This window comes from Lichenostomus cassidix, unplaced genomic scaffold, assembly GCF_008360975.1.
Source record: "Lichenostomus cassidix isolate B80296 unplaced genomic scaffold, HeHo_3.0 HiC_scaffold_733, whole genome shotgun sequence".
NCBI classification, from domain to species: domain Eukaryota; kingdom Metazoa; phylum Chordata; class Aves; order Passeriformes; family Meliphagidae; genus Lichenostomus; species Lichenostomus cassidix.
In genome coordinates, this window is record NW_028147995.1 from 48,685 (window position 1) to 72,636 (window position 23,952).

Sequence of the window (23,952 nt, forward strand, 5' to 3'; positions counted from 1 at the left end):
TCCACATCCCCGATCCCACCCCTTTCCCAGAGCATGGATTCCATCCCAAGGCCACCTGTGTCCCCTCCCCATCCCACAGAGGACCCCAGGAGATGACAGAAATGCTGCTCTTTATTGGGATGGGGAGCACGGGGACATTCCTGGAGGGCAGAGCCTTTCCCGGCACATTCCCAGGAGCATTCCCAGCGCTGTCAGGCTCAGCAGAGCAGCCACCACCAGCAGGAGCCCCTGGATCCCTGCAGGAATTCTGCCAACAGCACCTGGAAGGGACAAAACCCACTCAGCATTCCCTGATTGGCTTCCCACCTTCCATCCAACCCTTGGGAATGAGCCCCCCGAGGTGGCTCTGGGGGATTGTTCCAAAATGTCCCAAGGGGAAATCATAGGGAATTCATGGTGGGATCAACCCCTGGGTATGCAACCCCACCAAGGAAAAAAAGCACAAAAAACCCCAGCCAAACAAGAAAACACACAACTCCCCCCCAAAAAAAGTAAAAAACATACAGAAAAACAAGACAAACAAAACCAAAAAACCCAAAATAATTTAAAAACTGAAAAAATCCCAACTCAAAAACACCCCCCAAAGATACCCAAAAACACTCCTAAAAAAACCCACGCCAAAATCAAACAAAACAAACAAAAAACCTCTACAAAAAAACTAAACAAAACAATAAACCCCTCAAAACCAGAAACAAAACAAAAGCCAAAAACCCCCAGAAAACCAAAACAAAAACCACATAAAACCCCAAAAACCAAACCAAAACAAAGCTACAAGGAAACCACAAACAAAAAAAAAAAAAACCAAAAAAGGGGAAAAAAAATAAAATCAAAACAACCATCAAAAAAACCATCAACCAAAATCCACCCAAACCAAAACCATAAAAAAACAACCCCAAAAGACAAACAAAAAAACCAAACCAAAGACAAAACCTCAAAAGCCCTTACCCTGGGGGGTGTTTGCAGCTGACCCCAGACTCCCAGAGAGATTCCATAATCCCTGAGCTGGCTCCAGGATGAGCAGGGGTCCCACAGAGATATCAGCCTCAGTCAGCCCTGAGAGCTCACCTGGAAAAAGATGGGAATGAGTTCCCAGGAGAGGGAATTCCCACTCGGGCTGGATTTGGGGAATTACAGAGAGATGGGCACGGGAAGAGCAGAATTCCAGGGGTTTTAAATGCAAAGACACAGTCTCTTGGAATAGGATCACAGAATGGTCTGGGATGGAAAGGCCCTCAAAGCCCATCCCATGCCACGGGGAGGGACACTTCCCACTGTCCCAGGTGGCTCCAGCCCGGCCCGGGACACTTCCAGGGAGGGACAAAGGTGCCAGGACCTCCCCAGCCACATGGAATTGTTTCCCGCTATCCCACCAAAATCCCCCTTCTTTCCTTTCCAAAGCCCTTCCCTCCGGACACCGCGGAGTAGCCGGGATCGCCCTTCCCCCAAAGCCGTCCCCAGCCCTCGGGTGCCACCCCTGGGGACACCTCAGGGACACACCTGGCTCGGCGGGGCCGTCCCTCCTGACGCGCCTGCCCGGCCCTGCGGCCGGAGCGCGGCTTGCCCGGGAATCTGCTCCGGGAGAGGGACAGCTGCCGGTGTCACAGCAGCTGCAGATGTCCCCGCTGCCCTCCAGAGGGGCCCACCTGGAACAGAGTCACCTGTGACCCCCCTGCCGCGGGCGGGGCCCCTCCCCGGCACAGGGACACTCACAGGCCGCTGGCGCTGCCGAAGGAACAGGCTTTATTCCCGGCATTCGGGGCTGCGGCCGCCGGGGACACCCGCAGGTGGCAGCTGATGTAGAGCTGGCAGGGCAAACCCAGGACAAGTCATTTCTCTCGGAGACTTTGGGAGGTTTTTTCCCATGGAGAAACCGGGAGAGGAGGAGGAGGGGTGGGAACAAGAGCTCACCACATTGCTGGTGTCTCCCGCGAATTTGAAGGCGCCCAGCCGGAACCGCAGCGACTCCGGCCGGGGCCGCGGGGCCACGAAGGCTGAGCCGGTGTGCTCTGCCCTGCCGTCCAGCAGGCACCTGGAGAAGGGCCGGGAAGGCGGGATTTGCCCAGGGAATTAATCCTTTGGGATTGCAGGAATCCTACGGGATTTAACCCTTAGCCCGCCAGCCCCGGAGCCCGGCCTTACCCGCCCAGGTCGATGAAGGCGTAGCGGGGGGATGAGCTCCTGTCGGGGCTCGGGGTGGCCACACACCGATCCACCAAGAGCCGCAGGGGCACGTGGCCCTCCGAGGTGACATCGGCCTGGAAGCGGAGGCTGTCCCCGAGCTGGAAGGTGTTGGAGAGCCTCTCCCTGCTCCAGGTGTCTGCAATGTGGATCCCAGGGGGGTCACTCTGGGCACCTCCCGGGAATGGAGCACCTCTTAAATGTGCGGCATCCCCCGTGGGGTGGATTCGGGCTCTTTTTGGACTCCCAGGATGTCACCGGGAGCCACCAGGAGCAGGGACCCGAGGGACACGAGGCCCCCGGGCTGCACCCACCGTCCATGAGGCGCAGGGAGAACCGGAGCTGCTCCTGAGCCGCCAGTGTGGAGCGGAACGGAGCCCATGTGGGGCGCACGGCGCCGCTGCTCACGTTGCTCTTCCTAAAGGGATGCAATGGGAATTCCCAACAATGGTGTTGTCCCCTCGGCACCGGGGCAGCATGGGGACAGCGCCAGCCACTCACCTGGGGTAGTGACACTCGATGGGGACCTCAGCCGGGGTGGCCCTCACGATTAGGGGGTTTCCAGAAGGGGTGGGTTTGTAGGACAGGGTGGTTCTGTAGATCAGCGAGTCTGGGGTCACCTGGAGGGAGGAATTGGGAGAGGGGGAAAATCAGGAAAACAAACTCAGCACCAGCAGGGACCATGCCAGGACACAGAGGCCACCAAAGCCACCTCCCCAATCCTGTAAGGTGCCACAGAGCTTTTAGTGGCATCCCAACGAGGTGCCAGCTTGAGAGGGGCCCAGGAGCATCCAGGACTTGGGCACAGCACCCCAGGAGCTGTTATCCCATCAATTCCTGCATCCAATCCCAAAACCCACTGCTGAGTCTGCCCCTCATCCCAGGCTGGACAGGGGTACCTGTATCCCCAAAATCCACCTCTGCGCACACCACTCCATACTCCAAACGCACCAGAACCTTCATCAAGTCAAGCTTTGGGGACAAACCCTCACCCCTGGGCCACCGCCTCCCCCGGGGATACCCAAACCCTCACCCCGAGGGCCACCAACCCCTGGTCACAGTGGCTCAGGTGCCCCTCACCTGCAGGGTGCTGCCACACTCGTGCAGCGCAGCCACAAAGGTGACAAAGGCCTGGGCGGGGTTTGGGGCCAGGGGAGGGCATGAGGCCGCGCCCAGGCTCAGCTCCGCTGCCCGCACTGGGCGCCCGGTGCCAAAGAGGTCCCTGCTCACGGTGACCGCCAGCTGCCCCTCCTGGCACCGCACGGCCACCGCGGGGCGCGGGGACAGCGCCTGCAGCTGTGACAGATCCACCCGCGCCCAGGGCAGCGCCGCGGCAGGGACACGGCTCCGGGAGGAGTCTCCCCGCAGCCACCACATCCTGGGATTCTGTGGGGGAAAACCCCAGGGGTTGGAGGATGTGGCCAAGGCCAACACCCAGCAGAGCAGTGTGACCCCAAAGCAACTCCCAAAGCCCATCCTGCCTCTAGGGAAAGCAGGGCATGGAAAAGGGGAGGCTCGGGAGCCTTTTATGGGAGCATTCCTGGGGCATCCCAGCTGGGATAATGGGATCCAGCTGGGGAATCCCCACTGGGGATAATGGGATCTGGCTGGGGAATCCCACTCAGGTTAATGGGATCTGGCTGGGGGTTCCCACCTGGGATAACAGGAGCCAGCTGGGAGATCCCAATCACAGAACCACAAAACCACAGAACCACAGAACGAACTAGGACAGAAAAGACTTTTGAGATCATCAAGTCCAACCTATGCCCTACCACCTCCTCATCAGCTAAACCATAGCATTGAGGGCCACATCCAGTCTTTTTGTAAACACCTCCAGGCACGGTGACTCCACCACCTCCCTGGGCAGACAATTCAAGTGCCCAATCACTCTTTTGGTGAAGAATTTTTTCCTGATGTCTAACCTAAACTTCCCCTGGCACAGCTTATGACTGTGTCCTCTCATTCTGTCAGTGGTCTCCTGGGAGAAGAGATCGACTCCCACATGTCTACAACCTCCTTTCAGGTGATTGTGGAGAGTGCAAAGGTCTCCCCTGAGCCTCCTTTTCTCCAGGCTAAACCACCCCAGCTCCCTCAGCTGCTATCCATAGGAATTGTGCTCCAGACCCTTCCCCAGCTTTGTTGCCCTTCTCTGGACATGTCCCAGCATCTCAACATCCTTCCTGAGTCATCATCCATCCTTCCTGTACAGTATAAGTGAAGATCGTTGGAGTTTGAAGGCTCTCTGGCTTTTAGGCCATATTCATCTCTTCCCTCACTGTCTTTTTTCAGAGGCACCCACACACACACACAGTGCCAGTTCTCAGTTCATTTCTGGTTTGATTGCCTGAATTTCCTTGGTTTCATTGTTGCTTTTTTCCCCTGGTGTGCCTGAACTGTCCAGTCAGGAGCAGAGTGACTCTTGCCAAGGAATTTTCTCATGCTGTCACTCAATATGAAACCTGATTTTTGCTGATCCCTCGCTGGGGATATTTTAAGTGCTCTCAAGCCCTCATTCGTAAGAGGGTGAAGGAGCCCCGGGCCAGGCTCTCACCCTGGGGGACACGGGGACACTGCTGGGGGGTCCCTGTCCCCCTCTCCCAGCCCCCAGGGCCCTGTCCCCCCTGTCCCTGTGTCAGGCTCTGGGGGTCTATCTCATGGAACATCCTCTGGGGGAGGCTGTGGCACTGGGGGGCAGGAGGGACCTGGGGGGACAGGGGACCCTGCTGTGCACGAGCAGCGTTGGACTTCTCTGGGGGAAACTGTGAGGGGGGGCTGGGGTGGAGTCACCTCCCCAGTGACCTCACACAACTCCCCTGTGATGTCACACAGCTACTTGTGATGTCACAGAGCCCCTCTGGGATGTCACAGTTCACACTGTGATGTCAAACAATCTGCCCTCAGGTGTCACACCAGCATTCTGCGACATCACAACCTGCTCTGTGATGTCACAACCCAGCTGGGATGTCACCCAGCAACCCTGTGATGTCACAAGCCACTCTGTGATTTCACAGCCTTCTCTGTGACATCACACAGCCTGCTCCATGATGTTACAAAGCCACACTGTGATGTCACATCCTGCTCTCTGATGTCCAACAGAGCCATCCTCTATGATGGCAGAGTCTGCTCTGCAGCCGCACAGCCCTCTTTGTGATGTCACAACCCACTCTGTGCCACAGCCTGCTTTATGATGTCACATCACCACCGTGTGACATTGCATCCTGCCCAATGATGTCACACAACCAACCGGTGATTTCACAGCCCAGTCTTTGATGTCACAGCCAGCTCTGTGATGTCTCAACCCACACTGTGACCTCACAGCCCTCTGTCTGGCTTGAGAGAAAGTGATGATGGCAGGTGGGGACAAGCAAGGCAAAGGTGTCTCTGATGCTGAGCCAACCCGGATGAGTTTCATGAATCCAAAGGGCCAAGCCCTGAGCCCCAGCCCCTGGCAAGGCAGATCCTGTCCCTCCCTCAGTGCTCAGGGCTCTTGCCGGGGCACTGGCATGTGGGGATGTGCAATGGCAAGGGCAGGACCATGGGGTGGCCTCTGCCAGGCTGCTGGGCAGGGACAAAGAGGCCATGAGGCCCCAGGGCTGCAAGGGTCACTTGTGTCCTGCTGGCCTCAGGGCCAGGGACAGCAGCCATGGCCAAAGTGCCGCACAAGTTGGCTCTGTCAGGGCCTTGCAGCTCCTGCACATCCCTCTGCCCTCTCCAGCCCAGGCTGTCCTACGCTGTCCATGCCCTGTGCCTCTGTCCCTGCAGGCTGTCGTCATCCCCCGGCTGCCCCACCTCGCTGGCCCTTCTTTCCCTGACAGCTCTGCATCCTGCCTGCCTCTGCCTTGGCACACAAAGCTTTGGGCTGATCCAGACTCCGAACAAACCATGGCTCTGCCTTGATGTCCCTCTGGTCTAGTGCAGTTCATTAGAAAACTGGGGGTTTTTTTAGTTACGGAGAGATATTTCAAGGAGCATCTAATACATCCAAATTCCTAGTTTAAAGGGTTTATTTTTCCCTGTAGAGAAGAGGTGATTGCAGCATTCTGTGACTGACATTGATCCAGGGTCTCCCCTAAGGAGGTCTGGCTTGGTCAGAGAAGCTGTGCCTTGACGTCTGAGTGGGGACAACCCTGGTCCTCAAAGCCCAACCCCATCCTGTCTCTCCTCACTCACCTGGGACCTGCTTTGCTTGCACAACTGGCTGCACTCAAGCAAAGAGGGGTTTTTATATTTTATTTTTTGAAGCAACTTCTAACTCCTAAGTTTCCCCACTGAAAACAGACACCCTCCTCAAGTGTGTGCCAAGCCCAAGCTGCCACCAAGGAGGTTCCCCTTGCCCAAGGCAGAACCCTGCAAGGAATGTTTTAGACACACATGAAGTTCTGCAATAAACACAAATCCAGAGTTGGCTGAAGGCAGAATTAGAGCAACTGCTGAAGGACAGACAAGCTTTGAACTCCTTGCAGCTCAAAGCACCAAGGGGATTGTTGAGAGGTGTGTGAGTGAGCCAAGAGTGAGGGGAAGGGAAATGCAGAGAGCCCTGGAAGTGCTTGTGTGCAGCCAGGCTGCTGGGAAGGGTACTGCAGGCCTGCCCTGGGCCAGCTGTGAGGATGGATTCTCATGCCAACCTGCACTGGGCCATTGCAAGGGGCTGTTGCCATGGCCACTTCACTGACCCCATGGCAGCAGCCCATTGCTCAGGGCTGGTGTCACTGCCCAGAGCCACAGGGGATCCATGGCTGGGGTTTGTGCCATGGCCACCTGCCCTGTGCCGCGCTGGCTGGGCAGGCGCCGCGGAACCAGCAGCAAAGCCCAGTGCCAGGGCCAAAGTCCAGGTCAGCCAGACAGAAAGGGTCAGTGCTGGGGACTGTTTCCATGGCAACCATCGCTGGGACACCACACCTGGGTCACCTGTCATGGCAGTTGCCATGGAAACCCCTTGGAGGGGCTGATGCCAGGGACACTTGCACTGAGACCCTGCTGGACTCGGGTGCCATGGCAACAACCATAGGGCATCACTGGTACAGAGGTTGCCATGGCAACCAGCACAAAGCCCCCTTCCCACTCTCCAATGCCATGACAACCTGCAGGAGACACTTTGCTGAGGTTGGGTCCATGGCAAACAACCTTTGCCCTGCTGGGATGGGGATTGTCACGGTCAGAAAGCAGCCTGTGGAGCCGTGGTGATGCTGGATGGCCATGGGGTGCTGCTTTGGGTGGGGCAGAGGGAATTTCCTTCCCAGGGCTTTCCTGGGGCTGTGCTTTGGGGCTGTGCTGAGCACAGGGTTGATCACACACTGATGGTTTTGTTCTCACTGAGCTTGCACAGAGCCAAGGCCTTTCCTGCCCCTCGTCCAGCCATGCTGGGGAGGGGCTGGGGGTGTGGGGGAGCTTGGGAGGGGACACAGGGGGACAGATGACCCCAACTGACCTTGGGGATATCCCAGACCACAGGACATCAGGCTCAGTGTAAATTGTGAGGGGAACAAGGAGGAAGGAGGTACATTTGGAGTGATGGTTTTTGTCTTCTCAGGGAACACTTGGGCAGGAGGGGATCCTTTTTTGCTGGGGGTGAGCTCCAAAGACACAGACACCAACTGAAGGAACAGTGTAATTTATGGAATGCAAAAGTGCAACGAATTACAAAAGGAGAAGCTCAGCAAAGCACATGATCATTAGCAAATTATCACAAAAGGAGAAGCTCATCAACAATGCACCCAATCATCACCACAAAAGATTGCCTATAACGATTTAGAAAGGTCCATCACCAGTTACCCTCAGACTTTACCATCACCCAGACCCACACATCAGCTGGGGAAGCTGTCACAGCCAAGGGCTGCAGAGCCACTCTGGACACTGGGAATTCCTGCAGCTGTGTCCAGACACAGGTGAGGCTTCCAACCTCAGCTTGGATAGTGCTGAACAAACAAACTGACAGCACTTCCAGTTCAGGAACATCTGGATTCATTCTCTCCTCTTGGATTCTCCCAAAGCCTGGCCAGGGCTCAAGGAGGAACCAAGGCAGTTGACTTTGATCCTACACCCCCAAACAAAGCCAGATGTGGCACTGTCTGGTTTCTAAATACAGAAAGGTAAATTCAGGTTTCACCAGTGAACAGATCCATAGATCATTTTGCTAATAATGCTTTGTTAATGAGCAGATACAAATAACATTTGATTGGAAGGTTCATCTAGAGGTCAGCTTTGGCTCAGGGCCTGTTGTTCAGGCCTTGGTACTTCAATTGGTCCTTTGAGCTACAGATGAACTACAACCTTCCTAATAATTCTTTCAATAACAGAGTCTAAGATTTAGGTATTAGGTGTAAAGGCAATTACACCTAATTGTTCTTCAATTAAATGCTGTTCAAGTTCATTACTCAGGACTATAATTGGCAATCCTTTTGAAACATGCCTAATTAGTTCCTATTCTCTGCTCTTTATCAAATCCCCTTTTTTTTTGAGGCTGTGTCTCTTTTCAGACAAGTCTCAGTGCTCCATTTCTCAGCACAAAGTGTTACAACAACTCTAACATGGAATCATAACACACCAAGTGCACACACTGCCATGATTACAGTGACTGCCACAAATGCATTTCACAGCAGCCTCCATTTTGGCAGCCACGAAGCCAAGCCCACCCAGATGAATTTTCTTCTTTCTGACATTCTTCTACCGCTCTTTCTATTGAGTTCATTCCTGACTGTTGGACTTCAAACCCATCACTGATACAAGTGCAACATTCCTGTCCTAGAATAGCACAGGCTCCTCCCTGGGCAGCAAACAGATAATCCAAGGCCATGTGGCTCTGCAGAGCTCCCATTTGTGTTTGTTGGAGCTCATAGGATGTGCTATTCAATATTTTAGCAGTATCATTTGCTACTTCTTCTAATAATCTATTTAGCTCCTTAACGTAACTCCATAGGACAAGGCAATGCACATGGGGCACAGGGTGATCCAGAATCTTTGGCTTTCTGAAATCAAAGGCACTCTTTGGGTGGAAAGTATTTTCATAGCCCCAACTCCTCCCTGTGATTGTTGTCAAAGTACCCAAAAGGGTGGCACTGCAGCTGAGAGTGGTGTAACAGTGACCCTGAGCAGCCCCAGCACCCCAAGCTCTACTGACATTGTGAGTGATGTTCCAGCACAGAAATCCTTTCACATTGTGGCCTCTAGCTATAACAGGGTAGGTTTCTCCTGAAGGCAAATCCTAGTGAATCCTGTAAAATTGATAAATGCATTCCTCTGGTCCACAGCACAGTTTAATTATCCCTTCACTGACTCCACTATGAGTCAGAGCCCATTGAGAGAGTTCTGGTCACCCTGTAGCGTGGGCCCTCCAAGGGAATCCTTTTCCTCCCAACATTAATTGAGAACATACCCAGCAATTAGTTACACTGAGTATTTGAGTTACATTAATCTTTACATTTTCCATAAGAATTGTCATGACTAATCCCTTGGTGAAACTCCAGAGGTGTTTCTGGCAAACAAAGATTCTGGTTGACTACCAACATACAACTTAAACACATAAGGAGTACCTTAGTGACAAGGTTATTCATTGTTTTTCCTCAATCTCATTTGAGTTAGGAACAATAATTCCATTGTCAATGGAGCTGGCTCCTTTTTAATTCCAGAATAATGCCCCAAGGTCCTTTGCTGTTCAGCTTCACTGCTGTGTCTGTGGGTAACAAGGCTTGGTGGGTCCTTTCCCCTTCGGCTGGAGAGCTGCCAGCTCCCAGTCCTTGAGGTGCTCCAGACTTCTGGCTGGAATTCGTGTGGAAGGCACTCAGAGTCACATCAGCCTTCACATGGAGCCCTGTGGACCAGAGCATTTTCCAAAGGGAACGTTGGGGCAAACAGGGAGATTTGGTCTGGCAGGATCTGTGAAACAGCATCCTATAACATCTACTTGTTCTCCCATACAACACTTGGCTGCAGGGACATATTCCCATTGTTCTTGCCCAGGTTTCAGGATTCAAATAGTGTTTTAATTTCCCCAGAACTGTTACTTCAGCTGGCTCAGGAGGACCACTTGGCCTCTGGACCCACATCTTAGCTCCATTATTAGGACTGCTGGATTCAAACCCTTTATCTCCACAGACAGTGGTGATTTGAGGTGGATCTCCTTTTTTCATAATTGTTTTTAAAACTACAATATCAGTAATGGTCCTACCCTGTCATGGGGTTGAATAATCCAATCTTGTTCACTATTGTTTAACAGAATTACTGGAATTCTCCTGGATAATCTGCATCAATTCCTCCTCCCATGACATGAACACCTTTCAAGGCCAAGTTCCAGGGAGCAGTTACCAAACCAAAGTGTCCTGGAGGATCTGAATTACTGTTTTTGTATTGATAACTCTCATTTACTTCAGATTTATACTAATTAATTCCAATACATAAATGTCCAGCCCTGCAGCCTGGGGTGGCCCAGTAATTGGCCATCACACCCAGAACAATTTCCCAGGAAGTTCAAGTCTCACTGTCCATGGCTGATTTGCAAACTGGGGGCAGCCATGCCCATCAAGGGTTTCCATGTCCCCAGTGGGCTCATTGTTAAGGATGTGGAGCACATCTGTCAGATTGGTTCTCCATTGGGACACATTCCCATCTCCTCATTTCTTCAACTGCTCTTTGAACAACCCCTTCATCTGTTCAAACAGCCCTGCAGCTTGTGAACAGTCTGGTATGTGAAAAACTCAGCAGTGTAAATCACTTTCTTTTTCCCAGTAACAGACAAAGCATTCCACATCACAGTATCAGCAAAACCTATAAAAATTGCCAATTTCATCCCTTCCTCCTTTATTCATTATAAACAATTTTGCAGTTTCCCACTGACTTTTGGGTTCTGGTCAATCATATTCTGCAGGATATTTGGTGTGACATCCTTGAGCAGCCAAAGCTAACAAATTAGTACTGTTAGCATTATTTCACATTATTATTTTAAACTATATATAAATATAAATATTATTGTAGTATATATGTATAATTTTATTATTATTGTTGTTGGTTTTATTGGTGTTGCTATTATTATTATTATTATTATTTCACTTAAACAAACAAATCTGAGCTCAGGATGAAAACTTTCTTCTGTCACTCCATGTAGGAGCATTCCAACTACAGTTGTTCCTTCTGTTGCTGCTGTTTCCAGTATGCTGCTAACAGAATTCATCCTCATCTTCCGTAGCCCACAAGTTCTTTTCCTTTTTTGAACTGCAATTTTTGGATGCATTTTAATACATCCAGTGGTTCAGCTGCTTTTAACCAACTTCCCCATTGCTCACACAGTGCTCCAACCTCAGCCCACTCCAGACCCTGCAAACCATAGGGAAGGTCTTCCCATCCAGGAACCTCGCACAGGACTGATTCCTTACATTTACATATAAAAAGTGACATTTGGTGGTGATCCAGCCACACTAGGCCAATTTTATTTTACCAGTGGGCAGGGCCAGCACCAAAGACACAGACACCAACTGAAGGAATCAGTGCAATTTCTTGTAGTTCAAAGTGGCAAAGAATCACAATGGGAGAAGCTCAGCAATGCATCCAATCATTCCTAACAAAGATTGTGGAAGGGATTTAGAAAGATCCATCACCAGTTACCCTCAGACTTTACCATCACCCAGACCCACACATCAGCTGGGGAAGCTGTCACAGCCAAGGGCTGCAGAGCCACTCTGGACACTGGGAATTCCTGCAGCTGTGTCCAGACACAGGTGAGGCTCCAACCTCGCTGGGAGAGTGCTGAACAAACAAACTGACAGCACTTCCAGTGCAGGGACATCTGGATTCATTCTCTCCTCTTGGATTCTCCCAAAGCCTGGCCAGGGCTCAAGGAGGAACCAAGGCAGTTGACTTTGACCATACACCCCCAAACCAGGCCAGATTTCAGATTTTGTTACCTTGTTTAGCTTCTAAACACAGAAAAGTCATTACCTGATCCCCTAATGAGTGGATACATCTATCGCAGTGCTAATGGTCATGCATATTTTGTTGATGAGTGGATACAAAGATAACCTTTGGTTGGAAGGTTCATGGAGAGGTCACCTTTGGCTCAGGCCTGTTGTTCAAGCCTCAGTCAGGCCTCTTGTTCAGGCCTTGGCGCTTCAGGGATGTGGTTTAGTGCTGGGCTGAGAGTGCTGGGTGAATGGCTGGACTTGATGAGCTCAGAGGTCTTTTCCAACAGAAAGGATTAGATAATTCCAGAATTCTACCTACTGCATTCAGTTTGGTCCATGTTAGCAGCATTAATTTGCTCAGAAAGTTCCCTCCTGGTCAGCTCTTGAGGCCTAAGGCTTCAGGCCCTTTAGCTCCTGGCGCTAGGCTGCTCATGGTGGACGAGACGACCCAGAAAGAAAAACACAGTTCATCCAATTCCTTCTGGGACACTGAGAGGGGAGGGTGTGAAAACAGGAGCATTGCTTGGTGTCAACTCCTCTCTGCCCTTCATGCCTTTCAGTGCTCCTAAACAGCCAAGAGCTTTCTTCAAGAGGGCAATGAAGCAGCTGTTCCTTCTGCCAGGTCTGGCTCTCTCCAGTCTCTTCACTTGACTGCTTTTGTCCCTCTTGCTGTGCCCTCTGTTCCCCCTCTGCTCACTGGCTGCTGCCCAGGACTGTGGAACTGGCCCAGATCAAGTGCTCGAGATCCTCATTTCTCTGCCCTTGGAGCTGCCTGGGCACAGCAGCCTTTTCCATCTGCAAGCTCCATATGGACAGGGAGTCCCCAGCTCCATTCCTTGCACAACCTGCAGGAGCCCAGGGCCTGCCATCTCAAGTCCCTGCTGGCACTGAGGGCTCCCAGGTGCCTCAGGCTGCTGTGACACCACTGCAAACAGGAGGCAAGAGTGGCAGGGGCTGTGCTCAAAGTCAGCTCCATTTGCTGCTGCTGCTGCTGCTGCTGCTGCTGCTGTGGGTCATTTGTCCAGCCCTGCCCCAGACTCAGGGATCAGCTCCAGGCACTGCTGCTGCTCCCTCAGGATCAGCCACAATTTGGTTGTTGCTCTCAATGCCAGCAGAAGCAGTGGCTGAAGCAGGAGGTGCTGACAGTGCCCCAAGCCCCGGGGCCAGAGGGAAGGGAGCTGCTTCACACGAGAACCAGGAGCAAAGGGCATTTCTTTCTTAGCACATGTTTTCTGTTTTAGGAAAAAAAAAAGGAGAAAAGAGAAAAAAACTTGATGAAATGTGAAAGATAAAAACAAACCTCAAGTGGGTCGTGTAAAATCTTCTGTAACTTTGGATTAAGAAGTAACTGATCTTTTGTAAAAGAGAACTCAGTTATTTACTTTGCCAATGTGCTGATAGCATGGATCTATCTTACTGGCCTCAGCAGCCTTTTTTAACAGATTTTGGGCTTTGTTTCCAATATTAAGTTATTTTAAATTCTGGTTGAAGCAATAAGAAATTGCTTTTTGCCCTGCCATCTCCAAGCAGGACTGGGAATCGAAATTCTGCTGATCCCCATCTCATTAAAAAGATGCCCTTCCTTCTCACCCTGTGAATGAGCTGTGCATTCCCTTTGAAACTGTCAGGGGTTTCTTAAAGATGCAAAGTCCCACTTACAGCTTTTTGCTCTGGTTGGGAAGTGGAGAAGGGCAATTCTTCATCCATCAACTCCAGACTACACTGCCTTAGGAACAACAGCCCACTCGCCAGGTTTGGCCCACTCGTGGCACTTCTAGAGGAGGAAGAAGGTGCAATTGCACAATTCCAACCCAAAACGGAATGAAGAGTGGGACAGACAAAACATCCTGTGGAGATACAGGCGTTCTGCTGGGACTGTGGAGTGTTTAGGTTCTGGCCAATTGATGTGTATCCCTCACTGCAATCTCTGGGCCTGCAGGAAAGTCTCACTCACCTGCACAAGCAGAAAGCTCTGTCGGTGTGCTCAGAACAGGCTTGTCTGATGCAAAGCTGTCAGAGCAAAGGGAGGGCAGAGCAGACCCAGCCGTGCCCAGGGCTGAGCGCCAGCAGAGCCCTGGCAGAGCCCAGAGCAGCCTCAGCATCCGCAGAGCCCTGCTGGAAGCAGAGAAACCAGAAACTGCCCGTCAGCTGAAGGCTCCTGTCCCCCTTGTCCCAACTGCCTGCAGTGCCCAGGCCATGCTGGCTGAGCTCAGAGCTGTGCCCAAACCTCCCCATCATTGCTGCCTTTGGGAGGAGAGCAGGAGGGCAGGACATGTGCCCAACCTCCAGCCAGCCATGGCAGATCCACCTCCTCAGCAGCTGCCCAGAGCAGGATGCTCCTGTGCTCGCTGCCATCTCCCCAGAGCCCTCATCCCACCCCTGCCGAGAAGATGGGGATCCACCTCATGGCATCTGCTGCTGGAAGAAAAGCTTCTCCCAAAGGATGTCCTCACCCTTCTCCGAGGGAACATCTGAGCCATTCCACAGCTGGTCCCAGCACTGCCCCATCCAGACCAGACACCAGGGAGAGCTCTTCCTTTAAAAACCAAAGAGCAAATTAATGCGATTACAAACAAAAAGTAGAAACAAGAAAAAAGTTACATTATCACCATCAGGAGCTCAGGGAAGGACTGACCCCTCCATGCCAGGGAAAAACCCACTCATGGCTGAGGGAAACCAACGCTTTATCCCTTCCCCCTTCATTGCTTTCATAAAATAATGGTAACCCAGGGCAAATGAGGGCAGTGGAGCAGCCCAAGCCCTTCCTCCCCTGCCAAACAAACCAGCCACTGCACAGCTTCTGCAGTTGAACCTCTGCTCCCCCCATGGGGGTTTGTTTTGGTCTGGGTGGCTGCCCCCAGCTCCAGCCCCAGCCCAGGGCAGAGTGGGTGCTGGGGGCTGTTGGCAGGGCCAGGACCCAACTCCCATTTCATTACCACCCCAGACTATCCCCCAAAGCCCTACCAAAGAGAAGAAGGTGCCAGAATTTAAGTAGATCATCTTCAGCTTGCACATCGCCAGGTCAAGGAAGAGGTTGTCATCCTTGAGGTCCTCCTTGGTGTCTCCAGCTGTAGCTCCACCTGGTACAGCTTCTCCAGGGGCTCCTGCTCCTTCCCTGGGGGCCACACCAGGCTGTCAGTGTTCTGCCCAGGGCCCCAGACAACAATGAACCAGACAAGCGAAACCAGGGTGGATGGTGGCCACCAGTGCTTGCCAGAGCAGATCTCCAGCTCAGCTCCAGCACAAGAGCTGCAAGTTCCCTTCTGATAATCCCTGCTCAGAGCTACAAGCAGGTCAAAAAAAGTCTGGTTTGCTTTGCTTCTTATTGCCAAGAGATGTGTGGAACTGTTACCTGCCAGGCCCCTGCATCAAACTGTGCATGTGGATCTCTTCCTTCTTCTAGGGCACATGAACATCCTGCATCCAGAGATCATCGAAGAGGTCTTCCAACGATGGCCTGTCCAAGGGTTGCATGGACAGACACCTCTTAATAACATCTTGGCACTCTGTGAAGAGAAACCAGAAAATGCCAGTCCGTTGGAGAAGGGTCCTGTCAGATATGCCCCCTCCCCATTCCCGTGCCCAGGCCATGCTGGGTGTGCTCAGAGCTGTGCCTAAACTTCCCCATGGATTCTCTGTTTTGGAGGAGAGCAGGACATGTGCCTCCTCCTCAGCAGCTGCCAGAGCGGGATGCTCATGAGCCTGCTGCTCTCTCCCAACACTGCTATTCCCCCTGTGCCACAGAGATGAGGATCCACCTTGAGAAAGCCGTCGTGGGAACAAGATCCGCCCCCAGATGATCTTCCGGCCCTTCCTGAATGGGTGCTTCCCAACGACCAGGTGGTACAGCAGGAGGCCCAGGGACCAGATCGTTGCTGCCTCGCCGTGGTAGCATCTGAGCTGGGTCCATTCTGGTGGGCTGTAGGACAGGGTTCCTGTGGAATACAGATGGAGTTCATCAGGGGATGCTGCTGCTCCCAGAGCCTCGCCCCAGCATCCCTGGGCATGTGGGGGCTGCACCAGGGGAACACAGGGTGACCTGCTGCCCTCTCGCCAGAACCTGTTACTCATGGACAAACTTGGGGTTGGAAAAGAAGCCACTGGGGTTGGAATGAGGCAGCAGAAGCCCTGGGGAGGTCCAATCATGACATGCAAAATAAAACCATTCCCAGTGGTAGGAAAAACCACTCTCATCCCTCCCTGCATTGCCCCCAAATAACAATTACAAGCCAAGGCAAACAAGGGGACTGGAGCAGTCCAAGTCCTTCCTCACCTGCACACCAAACTGGCTGGGGCATGGGGTCTGACCCCCCTCACTGCTACACTCATTGGGGTTTGCCAGACTGGCTGCCCCAGCCCCAGCCCAGGGCACAGTGGGAGTGAAGGTGCTCAACAGGGCTGCAAGCTGCCCCCCTTCTACCCCCACCCAAAAGTAACTTTGCTGAAGAGTTAATCCCATGCCTGGCAGCAAGAGAGGAGGCCCTGGTGCTACACCCAAGCTGGGCCATGAGATGCCCAGGAGCATCCCCTGGGAGGCCTCACCTGCAAATTGGGTGTAGGCTGTGTCTTGGAGGAAGGTGCCACAGCCAAAGTCAATCAACTTGGCCTGTCCGGTGCACAGGTCGATGAGGATGTTCTGTGGTTTAATGTCCCTGTGCAGGACCCCGCAGCTGGTGCAGTGCCGCACGGCCTCCAGCACCTGGCGGAACATCCCCCGCGCCTCCTCCTCCGGCAGGAACCTCCGCTCTGCCAGGAAATCCCAGAGGTCCTGACACCGCTCCGGGCGCTCCAGCACCAACAGGTAGTCGTTGGGGAGCTCAACCCACTCCAGGAGCTGGACGATGCCATGGAACCCAGTGGACACTTTGTCCAGCAGCACGATCTCCAGGGGTGCTCTGGTGCCATCGGGCTGCAGGAGGACCACGATGCCATCAGTGTCGGGGCTCTGGAACCCCTCACCCAGCCCGGGATGATCTGCCTCCCCCGCTCACCCCTCGCCCGCTCTCCCTCCAGGACTCCTGGCGGTTTCCACCCTGCCGGGCCCAGGCTTATCCCCACCCGGCACGGCCCGGGTTCTGCCGCTGGCCCCGCGCACTCACCAGCTCGCCCCAATGACGGATGCGGTTCCGTGACACACTTTGATGGCCACCTGCAAGCCAAGGGGAGCAGCAGGCTCAGCTCGCTGCCCGCTCTCCTCCTCGTCCTCCGCCCGCCCTGCCGAGCCCCACCCTCCTCCTCCTCCTCCTCCTCCTCCGCTAGCCACTCACCGGGGCTCCGTCCGCTAGCCGCGTCCCCGCGTAGACGCTGCCGAACCCGCCTGTCCCCAGCAGCTCACCCAGCCGGTACCGCTCCTGCAGGGCCTCCTGCGCCTTCCCTGCGGGCGACACGCGGCCGTCAGCGCTCGGCCCGGGGCCACACACGGCCCCCGACCGCCTCTCAGCCGCCCCGGGCCAGGCATCCCCCTCTGAACGGGGCACGGGCGGCTCGGGGCCGGCGGCCGGACTGCCGAGCGGCGGAGCTCGGGCTGGGGAAGGCGCAGCGGAGGCGGCGGGAGCGGCCGAGCCGCGTGTGTCCTCCTCGGGCCCCGGGAGGAGCCGGTAACGGGGCCGGAGCTGGGGTCGGGACTGGGGCTGGGCTTGGGGCCGAGTTCGGGTGCGGGATCGGGGCTGGGGTCGGGGCCGGGATTGGGGCTGGGGTCGGGGCTGGGGCTGGGGCCGGGTTCGGGTGCGGGGTCGGGGTCGGGATTGGGGCCGAGGTTGGGCTTGGGGACGCCGTCGGGGCTGGGGCCGGGTTCGGGTGCGGGGTCGGGGCCGGGATTGGGGCTGGGGTTGGGGCTGGGGCTGGGGCTGGGGCCGGGACTGGACCCTGGGTCGGGGCCGGGGCCAGGCTCGGGACAGGCGGAGCCAAAGCCTGACGATGCCGCCCCAGCCCCAGCCACTGATGCCCGCCCAGCAGCGCCATAGCCAGGCTCGCCAGAGCCGGGCGGAGGCGAGAGCGCGGCGGGACGCCCAGGGGCGGGGAGGGGGCAGCCCCGGCCGGGGCCGGGGGCGAGCCTGGGGCATGGCCCGGGCTGGCAGGGGGAGAGGGACACCGGGAAAGGAGGGGACACAGGGAAAGGGACAGCGGGAGAGGAGGCGGGGAGTGGGATATAGACACCGGGAGAGGCTGCGGGACACTGACGGAGGGTGAGGGACAGCGGGAGAGGGAAAGGAGGAGCAGGAGAAAGGGACGGAGAGGGTCGTAGATTGCTGCTGCTGCTATCGCTGCCGCCGCTGCTTTCGCTGCTGCCGCCGCTGCCGCTGCCGCCGCTGCAACTGAAACTCCGGGGCCGTTAGTCCCAGTGGCCATATGTCCGAGTGGCCGTTTGTCCGTTCCCCGCTCGCCCCCGCGCGCCCCACGGCCGAGCCCCGCGCGCCCCGGGGGCAGCCCCTGAGTCTGTCCAAACACGGGAACTTTGCCGTGTTCAGCCCAGGTCCGGAGGCTTGACTGCTGCACAGTGGCACAGCAATCCCCTTGGCTGCTGTTGTGCATTGTCCCTGCTGAGGGTCAAACACTAGTGGAGCACATTCCCTGTCTCTAGAATTCATTCCCAACACAAGCACTGCACTTATGTCTCCTGCATTGCTTTCCAAACAGAACGGGGGAAGACAAACTGTGTGTAACTCATGGTATTTCAGGGAGTTTAAAACTTGCTAAGCCATAGATCTTAGAGGTGAGATCTGATTGCAATTAATGGCATGGAGAAGTAGTGCAACACGGAAAAGGGGAGTATAGAAATAAATAGAGGAAAACACTGTGGATTGTATCCTTACATTTTCATTTCACTTCTTGAAAGCTGTTTCAGTTTTCCAGGAATCTTCTCCACAGTCCTGTTTGCTCTTTTCACGAACCTTTCCTGGAGGGAAGGAATTGCAGGGATTATTGGGCTGCGCTGGTCCTGGCCGGGTGCCTGGTGCCACCAAAGCTGCACTGTCACTGTCCTCACAGGAGCAGGACACAGAACTCAGGAGGAAAGGCTCGTGGGCTGGGATAAGGGCAGGGAGAGGTCACTCACTGGTCACTGTCACAGGCACAACAGACACAAGTTAGGGAAATTAAGGGAATTGAATTCCAAGCAAATCACAGTATGAGAAGGAGATCTAAAACAAACCCTAAAAAACCACCTTGCTCACCCCTCCCTCCTCCCAGGCTCCCAGCCTCCACCTGCAGCTCCTCTGCTCTCTCTGCATGGGAAATATGTCACCAGCCACAAACTTTGCTTTTGCCTCATCCCAGGATCTCTTCCTGGAGAGGAAGAATTTTCTCCAGCAGAAATTTAGAGCTCAGCAGCATTTGAGGCTCAGGGTGTTTCTCCTGCAGCTCCTTGTAGGTCTCCTCTTCCTGTGCTGGGTCTCCTGCATCACAGAACTCTGCCAGCTGCAGCTTTGCAAACGTCAGCTCAAGGTCTGGATGTTCCTAAACAATTTGCTCGAGGTCCTTGGGGGCTGCATCCAATGCATTCTTCTTGTCTTCCCCCTTTGCATGGAGCCAGTGGCCAGGGCCTGGCAGAGCAGGTGGAACCTGGGTCCTGCTGCAGGAGCTGGGGGAGCTCCAGGACTTGCTCTGGCCGCTGGGGCAGCCACAACACAAGCCGTTCCCAGCCAGGAGCCGAGGGCTCCGTGTGGCTGTGCAGGACCTTGTCCCTGGGGCTCGTCTGGATCAGCGCGGGCAGCTGGGCTGCACTTGGCTTCGTTTGTGTCCCTGCTTGCCCTGGGACTGCAGCTGCCCAGTGCCGAGGGGACAGCAATGGCACCGGGGCAGTTTGGGGTGAGGTTCAGTGTCTGTGCCTGGCATAAATCCCAAATCCTTCCCGAAGGAGCAGAGAGTGCTGACAGAGCACAGGATGCTCTGCTGAGCACGGGATGGACCAAGGGTGATGTGAGACAAAGCCGGGATGGGAGTCAGAAATAAAAAGAAGAGGACGAGCAGGCAGGAGAGGAGGAGGAGAGACAGAGGAGGAGGAAGAGCGGGTGGGGAGGAGGGATGGAGGAGGGGGAGCGGGAGGAAGAGGAGGGCCAGAGGAGCAGAAAGAGAAGCAGAAGAAGCAGTCACCACGTGCGTCCATCGCTCTTTCTGTCCGCAACCCTCGGCCCGAGAGCATCGCCCTTCTCGGGGCATCCCGCAGGTGAGCGGGCAGGGGGAGCTCGGCCCAAATATCTTGGGCGGTGCCTGGGGTTCTTTTTGGGAGAGGGGGATTTCGGACCTTGTAGGACACCAGATCCGAGACCCAAATAACTTTGGTTGATCCTGGGAGGGTTGGTTTTTTTTGTGTACTTTAGGGGGGGCGGGAGGAGAGGGGGATGTTTGGATCTCGCAGGACTCCAAATGTGAGTCGCAAATGCTCCTTGGGAAGATATTGGGGAGTAACCTAGACGTGAGTTTTTCGGGGGTCGTGGTGGCGGCTGCAGGGAGAAATGGGATGGGATGGGATGGGATGGGATGGGATGGGATGGGATGGGATGGGATGGGATGGGATGTGGATTGGGGTGAGGGATGAAGTCTGGGGGAGGGGGATGGGATGGGATGGGATGGGATGGGATGGGGTCGGGATGAGGCAGCCGAAGGTTGGGGGTGATAAAGCCGGGGGACCCCACTCCTTAGGGGCTTGCAGGACATCCGGCAGCTTTGAGGGAGTTTTGGGGTACCCCTGATCCTTCGGGGGTGGCGCTGGCAGCGGGGGGACACGTGGCTCCAGCACCTCTGGACCCCACCTGCGCCCCCCTCACCCCCAGCGCCCCCGGCAGCGGAATTTGGGGAGAGGGGAGGTGGGAGGCGCCCAGGCCGGGCCCCCCTTGCTGTCCCGGCAAGCGGGGGCCGAGTGCGGGGGGAGCCCCGCGGGCATTGCCCGGCCCTGCCCGGCACGGCTGATGGCGCCCGCCCGCGCTGCGCACTGCTCCGGACTGGTGCTGCCAGTGCCGCGCGGGGCGGGGCCGCTTTGGGGACCCCCCAGGGCAGAGCGCTTTGGGCTGCTTTGGGGCTCTGGGCACCTGCAAAACCGGCACTGGGCACGGCAAGAGCGTGTGGGGACAGCTGGGGCCCTACTGGTGGCACTGGTGGCGCTGGGAGTCCCCCCGGCCGCGGGGTGAGCGGGGGGCGCGGTGAGAAGGGGGGCGGGGCTGGTAGATGGGAAAGGGGAGAAGGGGGGCTAAAAGATGGGATGAGACCCCCCAAACCGAGTGGGAGGGGAGTGGAACCCTGTACAAATCAATGTTTAGCAAATATGTTAAAAGCCACTTAGAATGAAGAGGGATGGAGGGATTTACCTTTTGTAATGAGGGAAATAAAGGAAAAAGCTCACAACAAAACCCACTGGGGAACTGAGTCCATGATATCTAATGTCTGAAATTCTGAGCTTGCTGTGGGATAGAGTGAAATTGCAAAATCGATAACAGTGAATTGTTGAATTTATTTAAAAACAATCCCAGAAATAGGAAAAGGCCACTTCCTGGAACAGTTAAACAGGGAAATTAATCTAGAAGTTATTGGAAATGGATTTCTCTGAATTACCCAGACAAATTTGGAATCAGTATGTTTTGGTAATGGTGGACAAATTTTCCGAATGGCCAGAGATCTTTCCCTGTCGCACCAATAAATCCAGGGAAGTGGTAAAAATTAAGCTTAATCAATCATGCCAAGATTTGAGGGCCACTTGGGTTGTCTTCAGAGAGAAGTTTCCATTTTATAGCAGATGTGGTGCAACAGCCGAGCAAAAGCCTGGGTATCAAAAGGGACTGACACAGCCCTTGGTGACCACAGGTGAGTGGGAAAGTGGAAAGGATGAATCAGAATTTGAAACAACAAATTAGTAAAATGTGCCAAGAAACCTCTTTAAAATGGCCCCAGACCCTTCCTCTGGCTCTTCTGTGAGTCAGAATTCAGCCAGGGACAAAACCAGTGAATTGCTGTAGGGTTGGCTGTACCAAACACCATCAGTTCCTGGAGAAATCCATTCAAAGGGAGAAACAGATGTAAGTCTATACCTGATTTCTTTAGGAAAGGAGTTTATAACCCTGGTGGGACCAGTTGCTGTGGATGCCCCTGTTGATCCATTCCAGCCTGGGGATTTTGTGTATGTAAAGAGTTGGAGCTCTGAACCCTTAAAGGAAAAGTGCAAAGGAGCTTTCCAAGTCCTCCTGGTAACCTACACTGCCCTCAGGGTGGAAGGAATCAAACCCTGAGTTCATCACTGTGTTGGTTTGATAACAAACCAGTGGGAGATCACAAGTCAAGATTGAAATTAAAAATAAGTGAAATAATACAAGGAAAAGCACTGACAAAGTCAGATACAACCTAACACCCTGTTAGGGTGGTAGTAGCAGTCCAACTGAAGTAGTCCAGTTGAAGCGGTGATCCTGTGAAGGTCTAGTCTCCAGCTGAAGATCCAGTAGTAGCTCTGGTCCTCTGGGAGCCCAGTAGACAGGGCTAGCTCAGGCAGTTCCAAGGCCAGGTTATATCCAGGTGGGAACACCTGGTTCCTCCCTCCTGGGCAGAGCATCCCACAGTAGGATGAGATAAGTCCATGAGTCACACGGTGGGTCCCTGATGGCCCATTGCCTGTCATGCGGGGTGGGTCATTAGCAAGTGATAATAGCTAACGGATGGCCCATTGCCTGTCATCCAGAGTGGGTGATAGCAGCTAATGGCCCATAGCTGGTGGTAATAGAATACTTAACTACATCAATATTGCAACCTAGGACAATCACACGCAGGTAAAACCAGCAACCACACATTAAATACAGCAGAGAGAAAACTGACTGATACCCTGGACCCTGGGGGTTTTCTGTATATATATATATATGAAATACATATATATATCTTACTGTTTTAGAAACAGGTATAGAAACTATATTATTAACCTCTGGGGAGGGGAATGTGGTCTTAAAGTTAGTGCAAGATTTTGGCAGAGTACAGAATGTAACCCCTATGACAGCTTGTTTGCCAACACATATTCTCTGCAGAAAATCCAATTCCATGGGGAGCTTTAGTCAGCACTTTGACAAAAATCTGGGAACACATGTGGGAAGGAAATAGCACCCAGGGCAAATGGAAAGGATTGAAGGAGAATATTCCTTCCGAAGAAATTCTTAGACATCAGAACAATATTGTTGAGAATTGTAATATCTCAAAACTGGATCTGGAAGTCACCTCAGGTAATATCTATTGGCTGACAGATTGCACTGATACCCCTTGGGGATGTCAAATCCCAGAAGTATGGAACAGCCCTCAGACAGGACAATGGGAATATATCCAGCCGGTTCAGTGGTGTCTTGACTGGGAAGGGAGCCCAGGCCTCCCAGAGGACCCCTCACAGGTGGGTGTAAAATATCCTGATTTAATAAGATCAAGGCCAGAGGATCCCAGGACAAAGGAAAAGTGGAATTGCATTTGGATAGACACTTGAACTATTTGGAATCCTGAGGTACAGTGGCTCATGGCTGTGGCCCAGGCTCTAAGGCTGGGATGTGTTTGTAGAAATTATTCTGCCTTTCTTGATGACACTTGTTAGGTCTCACCTAACAAACAGCTCAGCTTGGAGAGACACAGACTGTCAGCAGGACATGGTAAAATCATTAGTTCACACAGGATGGGTGGGAAGTGATGGAATTTGGAGCACACATTTGCCCTTGGGGGAATCAAGAGCACAATGGACACTCGGGGTATTAAGGTTACATCCCTTGTGGAAGGAGTCACCCCTGGGAACCCAACTGTGGGGAAAGGTTAAAGGGGATGAACCTTGGAAACATCCCAGCATGGGAACTGCAGTGGGATGGATTTTAGAATCCATCTTTACTCCTCAAAGATCTCAAAGATCTGCCTTTAAGGAACAGAATAAACACACACCATT

The 23,952-nt window shown here is 53.9% G+C and overlaps 1 protein-coding gene and 1 pseudogene across 1 annotated transcript; both read right to left on the reverse strand.

The window, feature by feature from the left end:
• Nucleotides 1-93: 93 nt before the first annotated feature.
• On the reverse strand, nt 94-3,659 carry LOC146420436 (zona pellucida sperm-binding protein 3-like). The gene is made up of 9 exons (XM_085048278.1): nt 3,259-3,659; nt 2,680-2,798; nt 2,493-2,596; nt 2,140-2,317; nt 1,909-2,029; nt 1,711-1,802; nt 1,498-1,643; nt 946-1,065; nt 94-260 (listed from the first exon to the last, which is right to left on the reverse strand). Exons 1-9 carry the CDS (start codon nt 3,652-3,654, stop codon nt 112-114), a joined length of 1,425 nt encoding a protein of 474 aa, XP_084904404.1. The 5' UTR covers nt 3,655-3,659; the 3' UTR covers nt 94-111.
• Nucleotides 3,660-15,416: 11,757 nt separating this feature from the next.
• Nucleotides 15,417-18,029, reverse strand: LOC146420437 (serine/threonine-protein kinase pim-1-like; annotated as a pseudogene).
• Between the last annotated feature and the right edge of the window lie 5,923 nt (nt 18,030-23,952).